This window comes from Falco cherrug, chromosome 9, assembly GCF_023634085.1.
Source record: "Falco cherrug isolate bFalChe1 chromosome 9, bFalChe1.pri, whole genome shotgun sequence".
In the NCBI taxonomy this organism is placed as follows: domain Eukaryota; kingdom Metazoa; phylum Chordata; class Aves; order Falconiformes; family Falconidae; genus Falco; species Falco cherrug.
In genome coordinates this window covers 17,856,811-17,872,252 of record NC_073705.1, presented here as the reverse complement: position 1 = coordinate 17,872,252, position 15,442 = coordinate 17,856,811, and the positions used below count along the sequence as shown (strand labels likewise).

The following is a 15,442-nucleotide window of genomic DNA, read 5'->3' as shown; positions in this document are numbered from 1 at the left end:
ATGAGACTTTATATCTTAATAGCGAAAAGCAGGGCCCTGATTTAGAAAATCACTTAAACGTGTTGCTTCTCTTTAGGGAGTGACAGTCACGTAAGGCCTGTTGACTCAAGAACTGTAAGGGATTTCAGCTCATACCCATACCTGAGTAGGCTTCAGAATAAGAGGGGGTAAAGGATTTTTTCATTATTGCTTTCTGATATTTCCCGCCACCCCCACCCCCGACTGAAGGTGAACTGTATGAATATTATGTACTGGGGAATTACAAACACAGAAGCATTCCTCCAAATTAGCAGGAAAACTTTTCTGCCAGCATGTTGTATTTGCCTTTGGGAACAGTCAGTCCGATTTTTACCTGGGCAGACCAAATCATTTGCAGAGCTTGTGAAAATAATTATCTCTACATTTCCAGCTTTTGTTTCACTGCCCTTAAATATGCACAGAAATTTCACTCTCAAAATTCTGAGCCAGAACATGATGTTGCTGGGAAAATTGCATATAAAACCTATTTAATACCATCATCCCACACTTTTCTTTTAAAAGTACCTCTACTGCCATCATGGCTCTAAATGTAACAGAGCTCAGCAAGTCTCTAGCTGCCAAGAAGACATGTAATTTAAAGGCTATTTCAGCATTTGATTAAGCACACAGTGATAACTACAAGCCCATGCCCTGCAGGCATGACAAGAGGCAATTATGTTCTGAGGTCAAAAGCAAGGGGGAGAAAAAGCACAAGATTTTGATGACTTACTTAATTTTCCAGCTCCTGAAATTAGCAGAGACAAAGAAGTTCTAAATCGCTCAGATAAAATCCTGTCGTTATCTGTTGCCTTTTTACCCTCTGCTCTTGCTTTGCCCTGCAGAGGCTCAGGAGGACGATTTTCAACCAAATGGCTGCACTTAGAACACTCAAGTTGGCACACGTTTAAATGTTAAAAAGAGTGTTTTTCAAAATCTGTAAGTTCTGTCATCTGTATTTAGATGGCTGTCTGCACATAGGATCGTGGAAAAAGACACCTGTTTTCCAAAGTAGTGAGCAGCCATCAGCTCCTCTTGACTTCAAGCCAACAATTAGGTCACTTACTTAGGAGATTAAATAAGGAGCTCAGTGAGAGACTGCAAAGAGAGAGAGCTACTCAAGGAAGTGAGAAGTGTATTAATGAATTAATACAATTGTGCTGTGTATTTCACAGATGGCCTTTGTTGTATCTTATTTCATAGCAAAACCAACAAAAAATCTTTGCTTCTCACAGAAGAACTAGTAGAAATGTTTAAGATTATCATATAGGGACACAGCATCGAGAAATGTGCTTACAAGGAGATAAACAGCCAACCTCTAATCTCCCTTTGGAGTATTTATTGCAGATTATCAGGGTAGAAAAAAAGCCATGCAGAGCAACTGATTTGTGGGAGGATGGCAGGATGTAAAGCATGCACCATTGCTTTCTCCTATTATATTCTATTATAGTGTTCGGCTATTCCTACGGTTTCTCCGGAGTGTCCCATTTCCTTTATGTCATATACCCAGGAAATAAATGTTAAGTCCATGATTCCACAGCGGGGTGCCTGTAAGTAAAAGCTGCCCTTCTAATGGCAAGCGGTCAAGTGATTATGTGAGAAACAAAAAGGTGAATACCAGTAAACAGAAAGCCACATCTAGAAATGTTTGCATCTGTCCAGATGTTCTTCAATGTGAAGTAGAATGTGAGCTGTTACTTTGGGGGCAAGGGGTGGGTGGGTTGGTTTTGGTTTTTAGGGGGACACCAGGCACTGTCATTCATGCAATTTTGGTAGATCAATGCCATAGAGTCTCATGTACAGGGACGTTACCCAAGGTACAATAAATGTGCTTTCTAATCTGGTAAAGAAATTTGTTTAAAAGCTTTTACTAAACTTCTGTATTTTTGTATTAACTGTGAAATCCTCCACCAGAAGCCTGAAGTACTGCATCGTCATGGTTGATAGAGTTGCTGTGAGATTGAAAATGCTACCTTTGCCCTCAGATAAGGTTCTATTTTAATAGAACCACATTGCTCTTAGCAGATCCTAATGTCTTCTTTCCAACAAAACACGAGAGTTAAGATTAGCTGCATATGTACAGGATTGCTGTTTGAGAAACACACCAGGTTTGTATGAGTGAACTCCCAGACAGTTCATTTCTGTGATTTTAAGCGTGATATTCCTCAACTATCATATGTTGAACGTTTGCTTTCTTTGACAATACAGGATGGTTACTGCAAAAAAATGTATAGGAATTAACAGCAAAAATACACTTTCTGAAGCAATTGGGTTGGGGGTTTGAGTTTTGTGTTCTGTAATGGGAACTGTGAAGTAGTATTAGCAACCGTCTTTGCTGTTTCTGTAGTCTACAGTAGCCTCCCAGAGACAAGGATCCCATTTGCCCAAGAACCGGGCTGAACCATAGCCCCAAACAGCTAATGTTTACTGTAAACCTGATTTTTCTGCTTTCTTGGCAGTTAATAGGAGTCATCTAAGCACATGGCAGGAGGAGGGAGGGCACTTGGCCTCAGCGTTCTGCCAAATGCTGCTAGAAACTTTCTGCCTCCCATGTCGCTAATCTGCTCAGGTTTAGTACAGAAGAGGCTTGAAGAGAAAGCTCACCACAGCTCTTGTGAAAAATCAGCAGCCTGGCATCAAACGTTTTCTAGTCAGCACTGGGCCTGTGAATGCTAAAGGTAATGCAGGCGAATATAAACTCTCCCTCTGTTGCCACAGAGCCTGGCGTTTCACGGAGCAGGGGCTGCTGCAAGCTTCTGCAGACAGATCCTTTTAAGCAGAGTCAATAGCTCTTGATGTCGTGTGTAGGACAGGCTAAAATTGCTGGGCTTTGCTGACTCTACCTTTCTGACAGGCTTACCTCCTTGGTCAAATGTTGTCTCTAACTTTATGTCCCGTTCTTCCTCCGCTCACCTTGTTGTTTAGTGATGTAAAGCCACAGGTAAGAACAAGGTATTGTGTCTCAGAGGTTCACAATTGTCCTGGCTTCCTTCCTTCTGTAATAGGAAAACTTGTTTGTGGTAAGAATTTACTGCATTACACAAACATATGGTGTGATACAAGCTCAGGGCAAAACCGTTTCTCCGATATCAGGGAAGGACATCGTACGTGATCCAAGCTCTAAAGCTGTCTGTGCTAATTGTAGAAGCTATTATTCAAGAATAAATGCACATCTGTCTTGGGAGTTTGGCAATTAGTCCACAACTCTGGCACATCAGTAAGAATCTGATATTAGAGTAATCCCTGCAAATTTACAGAAATGGGAATTCTTATATGTCCAATAATACAAATCTAAATGAGACAACAATAATAAAAGGCTTAACAGAAGTCAGAGTAACGTATTGGATTGCTGCTTGCTAGAAAAACACAACAGCCTTGATGGAGTTAAGGGGTATACTGAGAATTATCAGTACACTTTTATTTCCATAAGCGAAGTTGGTGTGCGTGTACCGTGCACAGAGTTTTGGAAGGGATTTTTTTGATTTTGAGAGGGTATAGCGGCTTTTAAAATGGTGCTTGAGGGTGAGTGAGTTGTTGAAAGATGCTTGGTGTCAGATGGGCCCTGAATCTGTTAGAGGGTTAAAACTTCCCTGACTGCTCTGTGACCGTCACACAGGTACAGACTTAGTTTCTATCTTTTGTTTTGTGGTTGGAAGTAGTACAACATGGAGCCAGAAGGGCATGTCATCCCTGCAGCTGCAAACCTTTTGGTGTGGGTGAGTTTTCATTCCCGTGTAATAAGGAAGGGAAGGGGCTAGCTTTAGTTTCAGCTTCCAGCTGGTGTGTTTGGCTGGAAAATAAGTATTTTATTTCCAGTTTCACCATGGATTTCCTTTGAGATCTTCTGGAAGCCACATAACCCTTCTGCGGCTGAGACGAGAAAGGCAATGCATAGCTACTTCGTATGGATATTTGGGGGATTAAAGCATTAATGTTTGCCAAGCCGTTGAAGATCTTTAAATCAAAGACTCTGTAAAAATGGGAAATATCATTGCTTGTTGTCATGTGAGTTTATGTACTAATAATTCAGGGCTTTGTTTTCAAAGCATCTCAAAGCGTGTTTCTTTTTTCTTTTGCAAACTGTAGCCTGGATTTCTTTTAAAACGGGTAAGATTTCTGAGAGATCTTTAACTTTGCAAGTACGTGCCAGTATTGAACATTCAGGCAGATCTGATGCAAAGCTAGGGCTAAACTTTAATCACCTAGTGTCCAATATATTGGCCTTTCCGTGGAAAATATCACTGCAGGGCCCAAACCTTGGGATGGTTGCCAGAACCTGCAGACCATCCCCCGACACACTGCAGGCAACAGCAAAAGCCATTAGGCTCGTTTTCTAAGGACCAAGAGAAGTACCAGGAGCAATGCAGATGCTGTTACATCTGCAGGAGGACAGAAGCAATCTCACTGAGCAGGTGGGATCCTGGTGCTTGGATTGCTCATGGTCAGAAAATTTTCCCTGGTTGATCAGGTACGACAAAGGTCTGTAATTTTATGTATCAAAGCCAACTAGCTTTTCACCTGGTAAGTAGAAGTAATAACAATGCCATAGTTGCTATTTACCTCGTTCAATAGGGTATTTCTAAAGCTAGCTTTAGAACAAAGGAGATCGCTAGCTTATTTTTGAGATGAGAAAATCAAGCCACTGGGTGGAGAAGTAATTTCTCTGGGCAGCCAGCAAACTGGGGATCAGACCTCATTTCTGCAGATCATATCCCAATGGTACTGAAACTATCTCAGTACAGCATATGGATAAAATCTGCTGCTAAAAGTCGTTCCGCTTTTAATCCTAGCCTCAGTATGGAAAGTAAATGTTTGCTGTGTTTCTGTGTTAATCCTTGCAGCTTTCAGCCGTGCCCCAGTCCCCGTGGCTGTGGTCCGAAGGGAACTGTCCTGTGAGAGTTACCCCATAGAGCTTCGCTGCCCGGGAACAGATGTCATCATGATTGAAAGTGCCAGCTATGGGAGGACTGATGATAAAATCTGTGACTCTGATCCTGCTCAGATGGAGAATATCCGCTGTTATCTGCCAGATGCAGATAAGATTATGACTCAAAGGTATAGTATTTAATAATCTTTGTTTGCTGACTGTCATTTTTTTAATCCAGTATGTACACACCAATTTGTGCTTGTGTTTGCATGAGAAAATGCAGGTACTTAGTCTGTATGTATGTGCATAAAATTTCAGCTATCATTGCTAAACTGTGGGTTTAGCAGAGCTGGGTTAGCATCACACAATATAAATAACATTTGCTGTAAGTGCTACTAATCAGTTATCTTGATACTCACTGTGTCCCAGTTTTACCTCTGAAGTACCTAAATGTCATTGCTTTTAATGAACATGGAAGTGAAGTCTTTCTTAAATGCACATTCATTGTTTTTTGCGCTGTGTTCAAAGAGATGGCCAATAAACCATTAATATTTTGTGTCCAGAATAACATTTTTCACAATACAATGAAAACTCTCCATTTTTCCTTGTGTTGCCATGTTTAGTTTTAGGAGAGGTCTGAATTCCCGGTCAAGGACTCGTATTCACACTGGTTTTGCAGAAGACCTGCTAAATTTCTGTATAGTAACTATTGTTGTTAAGTGTGGCTACTGCATCTGGAAATGGCACTGAGATACACACTATTTCGACAGACTCCTATATTGCAGAACCAGGCTACTGCATCTGGAAATGGTAACTGCGATACACACTACTTAGACTCCTGTATGGCAGAACCAGGGCCTAACAGCTTATTCCAACCTAGAGGTATCCTGGTTGTGGAAGGTTTAACTCGTGCTGAATTGTTCAGGGTATTTTCTGGCACCAGAGGTGCTGTGGGAAAGAGTTGCAAGTCACAGCTCTTGACATGTAGTTGCGTGCAGTATTTCTCGGAATAACGGCACGTGAATATTTATTCATTACTTTTGACTGTTAATTAAATATAATAGACATTAATATTTCAGTGTATTAATAATGGTATTGATATAGGCAAAGTGTTGCTAATCGAAGTCATGACAACAGTGTTTGCATGGTGGTGTAATGGATAAAGCACTGCAAGGTTTTAATGGAGTATCTTGCTGTTGTTTGCTGTGAGACACTTTGCACTAAAAATGGAGCTGTGTGAGCAACAGAAAGCATGTGTTTCACTTGTGTTTGACCGCTCAACGGCTATTTTTGAGCTCCCTTTAGAATTGCTCTGTGTCAACGATTTAGATCTCAAAACGTTGAGAGGTCTTGTGAAAAAAAAGTCCTCATCACTGCATATGCCTCCTGTAAGTCCATTCTTAAAGTTAAACCTCCTTGCATAGCTAGTTGAAGCTCTGTTTGTAGGATAGTGCCAGTTACGTTTTCAAGACAAGCGGAAACGCTAACACTGTGCATCAGCTGGTCCCTTGGATTCGGCGTGGGTTTAGTGGAATTACTGTAATTCTCCTGTTCAGGTTGTTAGTGGCTTCAAGCAGAAACCCCTAATCCTCTGCATATTGGCAGAATAAAATGGCGTCATCCCCTTTGTGGACTATCACAGTATACAAAGTATTGCTATTTTTATATATACATATGTAGCAGCATCCTCCAAGTGCCAGCCTTTAAGCCAAGTGCAGAGCTCTGCAGTCTTCTGGTCAGTCCCCGTGTGTCGCAGGTTTACAATAAATATTAGCTGTTTGGTGAGGGAGGGCACATAATCATGTTGTGCGCCCACTGTACTGGGATGAAAACTCGCATTGGTAACTCGGCTGCAGATGTCATCACTGTGGACTCGAACAGCTGGGCTTAGCAGAGAGTTAGCAGGGAAGCATATCTCTGTGGCAAAGCATCTCTGTTTTCCCATTTGGGCAGAAAGTGGTGCTGTAGAGAACGGTCACCGAGGAAAAATTGTTTGTAAGGGAAAAGCAACTCCCTGCTGACTGAATATTAGCATCTGTGGGGCCTTGTTTGATGCTGTTTATCAGTGGGGAGGCTCAGGAAAGGGTGGTGGCTCTTTCAGTTTAAGCCACTTGTGGATCAATTTCCATGAAAAAGTGTGCAATCGTATTATTAATTGGATACTACTGAGTTTCTTGAAAATAAATATAAACTGGTTCTAGTCAAAAGGCAGGTTAAAAGGAGGGAAAATACGTTTTTATGTCAGTCTCACGTCTTTTTTAACTCTTGATTAATTCAAAGAGTTGAAACAATTTTAAAACAAAGCCATTAAAATGAAATACGTTCTTAAAATGCAAACCAGTCTACCAGCTCACAGCCCTGAGTACGCCTTTATAGCTTATCCTCTGAAAAAAGTATTGTAAACGCAAAACTGTGACAACCCTAGTAGCTGTGGCAGTAACTACGGCATTTTCTTCTGAAAGACTTTACCTGCAAAATTAATCAATTTAGCAGTATTTGGGTGGTTTTGCAGACTTTAATACAATGAGCTTGTCTTTGCTAACACTGCGGGGTGGGGAAGGAGTTACTGGGAACTAAAGATCCTGTGGCAGTGTAACCCGCATGGTAATCGAAGCTGTCTGTGTATGGAAAGAAAAATGATATGCGCAGTGCATGCTTATTATGCATTGATTAATTATTGCATTCATAAATACACAGTCCCCTTTTTTAAAATAAGTTGTCTTAACTGCTGGCAGTTTTTAATCGGCAGTGCTGTACTTAGACACATTATAGCATGGCTGTGGGGTTGGGGAAGACAGAAAGGTGGGAAGAAAAGTATGTGTGAGACATGTTATTAGTATGTGAGCTGAGGCTGTGAGTGAGCAGATTTATGGTAGATATTAGAAACTGCTCCCCTAGCACAACCTCCCCCTGCACCCACTGCCACTGAAAAAAAAAAAAAAAAAAAAAAAAAAAAAAAAGCGAGCATGTTTCTTTCTTCTCTATGTTTATTTAAATTAATTTTGCAGACAAGTACGTGAGGTTATTTGGAAGGGGAAAGGCATAAATCTGATGGTGTGTTTGTGTAGCCCCCTGAGCAGAGGGAACACAAGGAGTTCTTACTGCAAGCGTTGCCCTGAAAATCTCTAAAATCTTTGGAGTATTGCTCTAAGTAAAGAATTGTTTAAAGAGTTTGTAGGGAGCTATTTTATAGGAAATTAAATCTCTGTGGCCTGTTTTGTTTTTTAACTTGCCAGCTCTTCCTTCAAGCATTCGAGCAGCAGCTGCTCATAAAAGCTCAAAAAGACTGCTTTACGGAGTGAAGTTTTTCTGATATGATTAGAGAAAAATGTATTTCATAGCATGTTTGCTTGGGAGAAACGTCTTTTTGAGGGCTACAACACACAATAACATTCTAGCCATGTCCATTGTAAACTGCGTGCACTGTACCATGGGAGACTTCACTATGTCCTCCGTTGAGCAACTGTGCCACAAAATTAACATATCATCCATTCAAACAGCCGGGGTTCTCTGCAAACAACAGGGAAAAGCAGCCTCCTATTCCCATAAGAGTTGCCTTTGTTTTCATAGTGTTGACACTGCCGTTTATTAAAAAACACCCTACTGAAGAAAAGAGAAAAGAAAAGAAAAAAAAAAGCTTTCAGCATCCTCTCTTGAATTTCTTGTGGATGCTTTCCACCAAGGAAATGCCCCACTCCGAAAGACAAAATCTGTGTATTATTTTTTGCATGTTGGTGGTTTCACAAGTCAGCGGAGCTAGTCACCCTGTAAAAGTGCCACAGAAATTTAAGGCTGCAACGTGGGCAAGGGAATTAAACATTTAGTTGCCTCCTCCTTGATTCAGACAAATACACCAGCACATGTTTCTTTTTAAGGCACGTGCTTAAGCATTTTGTGGAATGAAGAACTGTCCGTGTACTCTCCTGGGTTGAAGCCAATGGAAGGAAGAAGATGGGGTGGATCAGGTTTTGCATGTATGTTCGCAGAACTGAGCGCTCTTGATACCACTTTTGTTTTTAACTTTGTAATTTGAAACAGTTACTGAGCTCCTTATCCTTTCCTGTAGGCTTTAACCTTGAATGTTATTATGGGCTGGAACGTCCAAGTAGCAAAGCTGGCACATGTAGGTACACATACGCAGAACAATTGTATTTTTTTGTATTAAAGGCAAGATCAAGGCTTTCCTTTTGCTTTCCATGTATCAGGGGTGAGGGGATCTTTGTCTGCCCCAACCATTGTCTGCTACTCTTAAGCTGGAGGAAGGAAAGGAGGGATGGAATAACAAGATAAAACCAGCAGGCACAACAGGAGAATCAGGGGAGAAATGTTCGCAGGTCTCAACAGCTGTTCCCAAAATCAAAGCAAAATTCCTTCTGCCTTTTCAAAATCTGGAAGTTAGAAAACGTGGAAAGCTCTTGCTGGGGAACTCAGATTTCTCATCAACTCAGCTCAGTTTGCAAAGGGGGCAGCTTTTGCTTTCTGCCACAGCAGAGCATTGTAGAGCTCTGTGCCGCTTTTGCCACTTCTGGCTTAGGGATGAGGGCTGAAAGCTGCTCAGCTCTCTCCTCGCCTGAAGGAAGGACTGGACCCATTTTGTGTCTCACAGGCAAGACACCTCTTGCCCAAAGCAACCTGCTGCTCACAGGACAGAGAAACTGCGGGTGCTCCGGTGGAGGATGTGTAGTCTGCACAGTGCAGCAGGATGGGTGCCCTCAGCACCACAGAAGCTGGCCATGGTGCCGTCTGCCCCAGCAAAGCGCCCTTGTGCGGTGCCCACCAGGGCCTGGCAGCTGGGCGCTGCAGCTCTGCTGGGCAAGCAGATAGGGAATTTCTAGCAGCTCTGGTGGAGGCAGAGCTGGAAGGTACTAGATGGCCTACCAAGCTGCAGTTGCTTAGCTAAGCTAGTTTCCTTTAGGTTTGAGTTTAATCTGCATGGTTTGTCGCTGTGGTTTCAGCGTTGGCATCGTTGAAGAAGCCTGCAGTTTCTTTTCCAGTAGTCAGAAGCACAGCGGCAGGCGCTCTGCACGTGGTGGGTGAGAAGAAAGAAACTGTATGAACCACCTTGCATTACACTGCAAAGATTTTTCATTTCCTGAAGGGCTGTGTTTTGTTAATGTTTTTGGTTGATGACCTGAAAAATGCAGGAGTCCGAAACAAGTGCCGTTATTCTTGTAATAATATTACATCTCGTGGTGTGCTGTTATTGATGCTATCGGCACCTGTGATTTTCAAGACACTTCTCAAATGCCAGTGATCTGCTCTTGCATTGGGAAATAAGAGGCAGAGATGTGCGTATTTTACAGATAGGATAATTCACTGCAACAATTCAAGAAATAGCCACAGTTTTTGATCACACCAATTTTGGGATGTTCTGGCAGAGTTTTTTATAAAGTAGCTTGTCACGGCGTACGTGGGGGGAAATGTGCAGGACAAGGAGAGCTGCAGATCTGGAAGTTCTGTAATGACATGGCTGTCAGTAGGACTGAATGAGCAGACTTCAGCTGAATTGCAGCACAGTTGTGTCAGGCTCTTCAAAATTAATGGCATATTTCTCAGAAAAAAAGCCCCCTGCTTAGACGTTGTCATCGCCTCTGACTTGGATACTGAATGTCCCATTTGGTAGGAACCCCTCCTCCTTTCCCTGCATCCTGAGTACATTTTGCAAAGACTGCCAAGATACTACTCATTTTTCTAAATTCGTTATCACACAGATGGCATGGGAAGTACATTTTTGAAGGACTGAGTTGTTGCAATGGGAAGCTTTTTTCTCTTCCTGGGAAGTGTGTCTGGTGCTTTGAGATTACCACGTGAAAAGCATCTGTATGGAAAAATATTAATGTTTCAGTTAAGCAGTAGTTTCTGTAACCAGCAGAAATTAATAGGGAATACTGAAACTCATATTCTCAGGATTTAGCTTTTAAAGGCTAGAAAACTAGCCTCATGACTTGATTAAACAATCTATTTTCTCACCATGTGGAAAGATATTTTAAAGTGAAGTAAATTATACTGATCTCATTTGCACTTTGACCCTGGGACAAGGGCACATATACTGTTGCTAAGAGTGGGGAAGAAATAAAAAAGAAAAAAAAAACAACCCGGTAAGTGCTGGGTGGAGCAGCGTGCACTGAGCTGTTGTATCACTGTAAAAAAAGACAGTACTTCCCAGCCTGTACAGTCTTAATTTATCCCACCTTTTCCTTTCCTGAAAATGCTGGCAGACCTGAGCAGAGGAGTAAATTCTGAGACAGCCCCCTGGAATTGCCCTGGTACCTTAGTAAATCAGGTCTTGTCAGTCCAAGCATCTCAGCTGATTGCAGCTGCCATGGTAACAGATGAGGAGGCAGCAGTTTCTGAAGGTAATCAGGTTCCAAATCGTGGAAGGCTCTGTAGATCAAAAATAATGCTTTAGGCGTCTTTGGTTACCAACCGGTAGCCGTGGTCTGCTATAAACCACCACACTTAAATAAATGACTAGACAGGTGTGCTGTGCCATGGCCACTTTTTGTTGCTGTTAGCATGCAACTCCAATCTGCTATCATTTGAGAAGATCCAGGCTTGCACTGGGAAAGCGATGTGCAACTGGTGACCTCTGTGGCCAAAGGGAAAGGCCACCCTGAAGTGCACAGGCTGGAGGAAGCTGGAGGAATTAATCATTGCTGTTTTCTAAGACTGTTTTAAATTTTCTGGTTATTTTGTTTTGTTAATTTCATTTTTTTCCCCCTCACTGGCCTTAACTGACAAAGAGAAGGCATGGGATAATCTCTTGGATAAATCCTGTCTTGAAGTGTTCTCAGAAGTGCTGAACACTTTGGTGTGCTGAAAACCAAGCAGGGAAAATCCAGGTTTATTACTCCATCCATTTCTTTAAGAGTATGAAAGTGGCCAGCTCAAGCCTGTCAGAGGGAAGGGACCGGCCAGCCCCTGGCAGCTCGCTGCGTGTAGCTTTTGCCAGTGGGAGAAGGCCTATGTGAAACATGCTCCTGTCATCTGTTTTTTCTGAACGTTTGAGGCTTGTTGAAAATAGCAGCTAGTAATTTGTACCCAAGGAGGAGGTGTTGAGCAAAGATGGAGACATCTTGCTGACAGTGGTGTCCACCATTTGAAACGTGTGTTACATTTATTACTACGTTGCAGGAGGCAGGTGCAAGCTCATAGAAAGCCTTCCTGTAGCTGCAGGGAGGGCAGTCGGGGAAGATGCAGCTCTAGACCCTCAGGTACCGTTCTCTGCTTTTGCTGAAACAGATTTTGTACCTGAAAAGCATTATCCAAGATGCCTGAAAAGCAAAGTTTAAACCAAGTATCTGCGCGGTGCCCATGGTACCTCCTGTCCATTGCCTAAATTGCTGAAGCAGTCAACATTGAAGATGCTTCTGCTCAGTCTTCCTACATCTTCAGTCCACTTGAATGTGACAGCCTTACAAGGCCATCTCAGGGCTTGTTCTTCAGGTGCTTGGTCTTTTTGTCACAAGGCTTAAACTGATTTAGAGCATTGCAAGGTAGTGTAATGAGTTTATTCAGGCTAAATGGACTTACGCTGTCTTAAGATAACAAAGAAATAATTTAGTTTCAGGAAATAGATACATGCATGCTCCTTCTCCAGTTAGTCTTCTGGCTAGAAATAATGGCTAAAAGGCTGAGAGGTAAGATGACTTTGAAGTAATGCATCTATATCGGTTTATTTTGCTTTTTTTCTTTCTTCTTGTACAAAAGAGCTCAGTTAGTCTTTGCCTGAGGTCAAAACTGGGTTTATACAGAGGGGATTGTCTGTTCTCCAGGATATTTCAAAGCTTGCATTCAGCACGTTTTTGACTGCATCATTTGTGGAATCTTTGGAGCTTGAACTCCATATTCCATTCCAAGACATGTAAAACCTGTGCTGGGTTATACCACAGCCTCTCTGTGTGTATCCCTGGGTTTTCTGTACTTCTCTGCGGGGCTGGAAATGCACTCTGCAGTCTTCACTCACCTCTGCACGTTTGTACTTTGGCATCCACAGTGTAGCTTTGCATTTTGTGTAACCACTCTGCTGATACCAAATGCAAACAGGCAAAAGATGGGTATTAGGCAAAAATCATTTGCTTCCCAGTGTCAAAAATACGGACTGATGCAGGCAATGTTCCTGGATCATCAGTTCAACATGGTCCTTACATTTTAGTGTGAGTTTTTTAGTGGGATGAACTGGAGTTTATTTCAACCTCTTTGAGGAAAAGAAGGAACGAATGGCTATTATCAGGAGCAGTGACCCAAGAAAAGGTTTTGCTGCCATTATGATTCAGGAGAAGGAGTTTATGTATCAGTAAGCAGAGTGCATAAGAGATGCCAGGCCGCATCTGTGATGTAAAGGAAGGGCAGGATATGGAATTTATGATTAGAGCCATCTTCTATGCATTATGCATAAGATAATACATTGGTGTCAGTTATATACAGTAGAAGCCTTAATTCAGCTGGAGTCCTGCTGACATCGTAAACTGGGAGACAGCAAGTAGTTTATGGGCAGTGGTAGAGCCTCTGGACTGAATTACAGTCTCAGCATTCAGTCTGTTAATGAGAGTTGCAGTTTGTGGTAGACAGTGTATTACGTGCTTTTACCCAGAGTAGGACTGGTGACAAAGGAGGAAAACGTTTATGGCAGAGATGCTTTGAGGAGTGGGAGATGGAGTTACGGGCAAGAAAACCATAGAAAACTATAAAACTAATGCAAGGGAAGAAGGGATGATTTGGAGCTAGCCAGAAGAAAAGATGCCAGAATGGGAATAGGATTCCCCCATGCAGTCACTGGGCTACCGCTGTGCCTTGGCGTGCCCACCTTGGGCAAGAACTGTCTCTGCCACTCCCATGCATTTTTTTATCCTGATCCCTCATAGTTAGAGAGGGGCTTTCACCCCAATGCCCAAAATTGTTAATACTCTTTCTAGGTTGTTTTTTTTTGTTAGCATTAATTGCAATTGCTAGATGTTCTTGCTGTCCGCATGAAATGCCAAATCCTTTCTGAATCTCATCAAATCCCCGGCCATGATGACTTCCAGCAGGATAACAGCTTATCATGTGAAAAATGATTGGGTTTTTGTCAGGTTTTAATTTTCCCTCCTCAGACTGTGGAGAGGGAGGCATCCAAGCTACCTTTTCCATTTCTGTTCATTAGCTTGTATGCATCCGTCATGTTGCTTCTAACTTAGCTGCTCTCCAAGGGAGAAAGTTATGATCTTTCTTATGGGTGGTGTTTTGAGTTTTTATTGAGTATGTGAAGGTTCTTCTTGTTTTTCCCTGGTTACCCTTTAATTCTACATTGCCATGTTTGAGGCAAGATGAGCTGTACAGTGTTTCAGTTCAGGCTGCATCTTGACCTATATAAAGGCAAGATGTTATTTTTTTATTATTATGTGCTCTTGCTGCCCCCGCCCCCTGTGAAGCCTACTCCAAATGCTGAGGGTTTTCTTTATTTTAAGCAAAACCAAAAGGACAGGAGAGGGAGAAAAAAGATCTTTATGATAAATTTATGATAAATTTGAGAGTTTGGAGCCATTTCTCTTTGGAAAGCTTGCTTCCTCTCTTCCTTTCCCCAAAGTGGCTTTGAATTAAGCAGAATGTCCCATTTGACTCAAATATTACAAGCCACATAAATATATAGCTATGTCCTTCCCCAAAATGCCTGTTCTGTTGCTGATAAATTAGCTCTCTTGGTCACTTGGAACAGGTTGTTCTACTTAAATGATTACAGTGGTGCCCAGCTAGCACTGATGGAAAGTAAAGTTTGGTCCTCGATGCTAGTACTAGCAAATGTGTGGAGTAAAATACAAAAGCAACCGTTAGCTTGGAGGGAGCAAGGTTAATTCTGGAAAAAAATTAGTGCTTGTTGCAGATGTCCTGGGTCTTAACCGCGCTGCATATCAGAGCACTGTGCTGTTATCAGGGATGTTGGTGGACGGGAGGTGTGCTCAAGTTGTGATTTTTCCCATGGGTAACAGAGAATTGCGTGTGTGGAGACAGACGAATAATCTCTGTTGACATTTAGGGGAGCAGGGGAAAAATCTGTAGGAACCCTGTAAAATCTGCCTGTGTCAGAACTGCTCCTTGGCATTCTTTGGAATTACTGGCCATGTTGGCGACAGCTGAACACAGACATCTAATATCTGAGACACTTTAAAAAAACTTAAAGCCCTTACCTATACATACACACAAATAATATAGGTCACCTTCAATGCAGTGGATTTAGACTGAGCTCTGGAAAATCAATTTCAGTTGATTAGTTGCACTTGTAGCCAGATGTAAAGAGTTAAAGCCAGGTACCAGGCTACACAGACTAATGTCTCTTGTGTCAGGCTGCAATCCAGAAAACACATTGGTGCTTGTGTAATGCCATGCATGTGACAGGAGCTGTCTGAAGCCAGTGCAGAGGTAGAAGCATTCCATGAGATCTCTGCAAACTTTGTGTGTCGTGGATGGCATCGAGGCCAGCAAAAGCACATGGTGGGTCATCTTGCCAAGTCACTGGAAGCCAAGGGGACGTAAGGGCAACTAAGCAGCCAGCTTCTTCGCTGCAAACTGTGCAGGTGATTGGGT

At 42.3% G+C, this 15,442-nt stretch overlaps 2 protein-coding genes across 12 annotated transcripts in view; both read left to right on the top strand.

The window, feature by feature from the left end:
• Window positions 1–15,442, top strand: part of LOC129736820 (golgin subfamily A member 2-like) — a 430,355-nt gene that overhangs the window by 48,434 nt on the left and 366,479 nt on the right. The gene's annotated exons all lie outside the window — the stretch shown is intronic.
• Window positions 4,907–15,442, top strand: part of LOC129736834 (adhesion G protein-coupled receptor L3-like) — a 69,000-nt gene continuing 58,464 nt past the window's right edge. Inside the window, exon 1 of the mRNA XM_055721092.1 lies at window positions 4,907–5,070. Within this exon, the coding sequence (XP_055577067.1) occupies window positions 4,955–5,070 (116 nt within the window). The 5' untranslated portion in view covers window positions 4,907–4,954. The remainder of the gene's footprint in view (window positions 5,071–15,442) is intronic.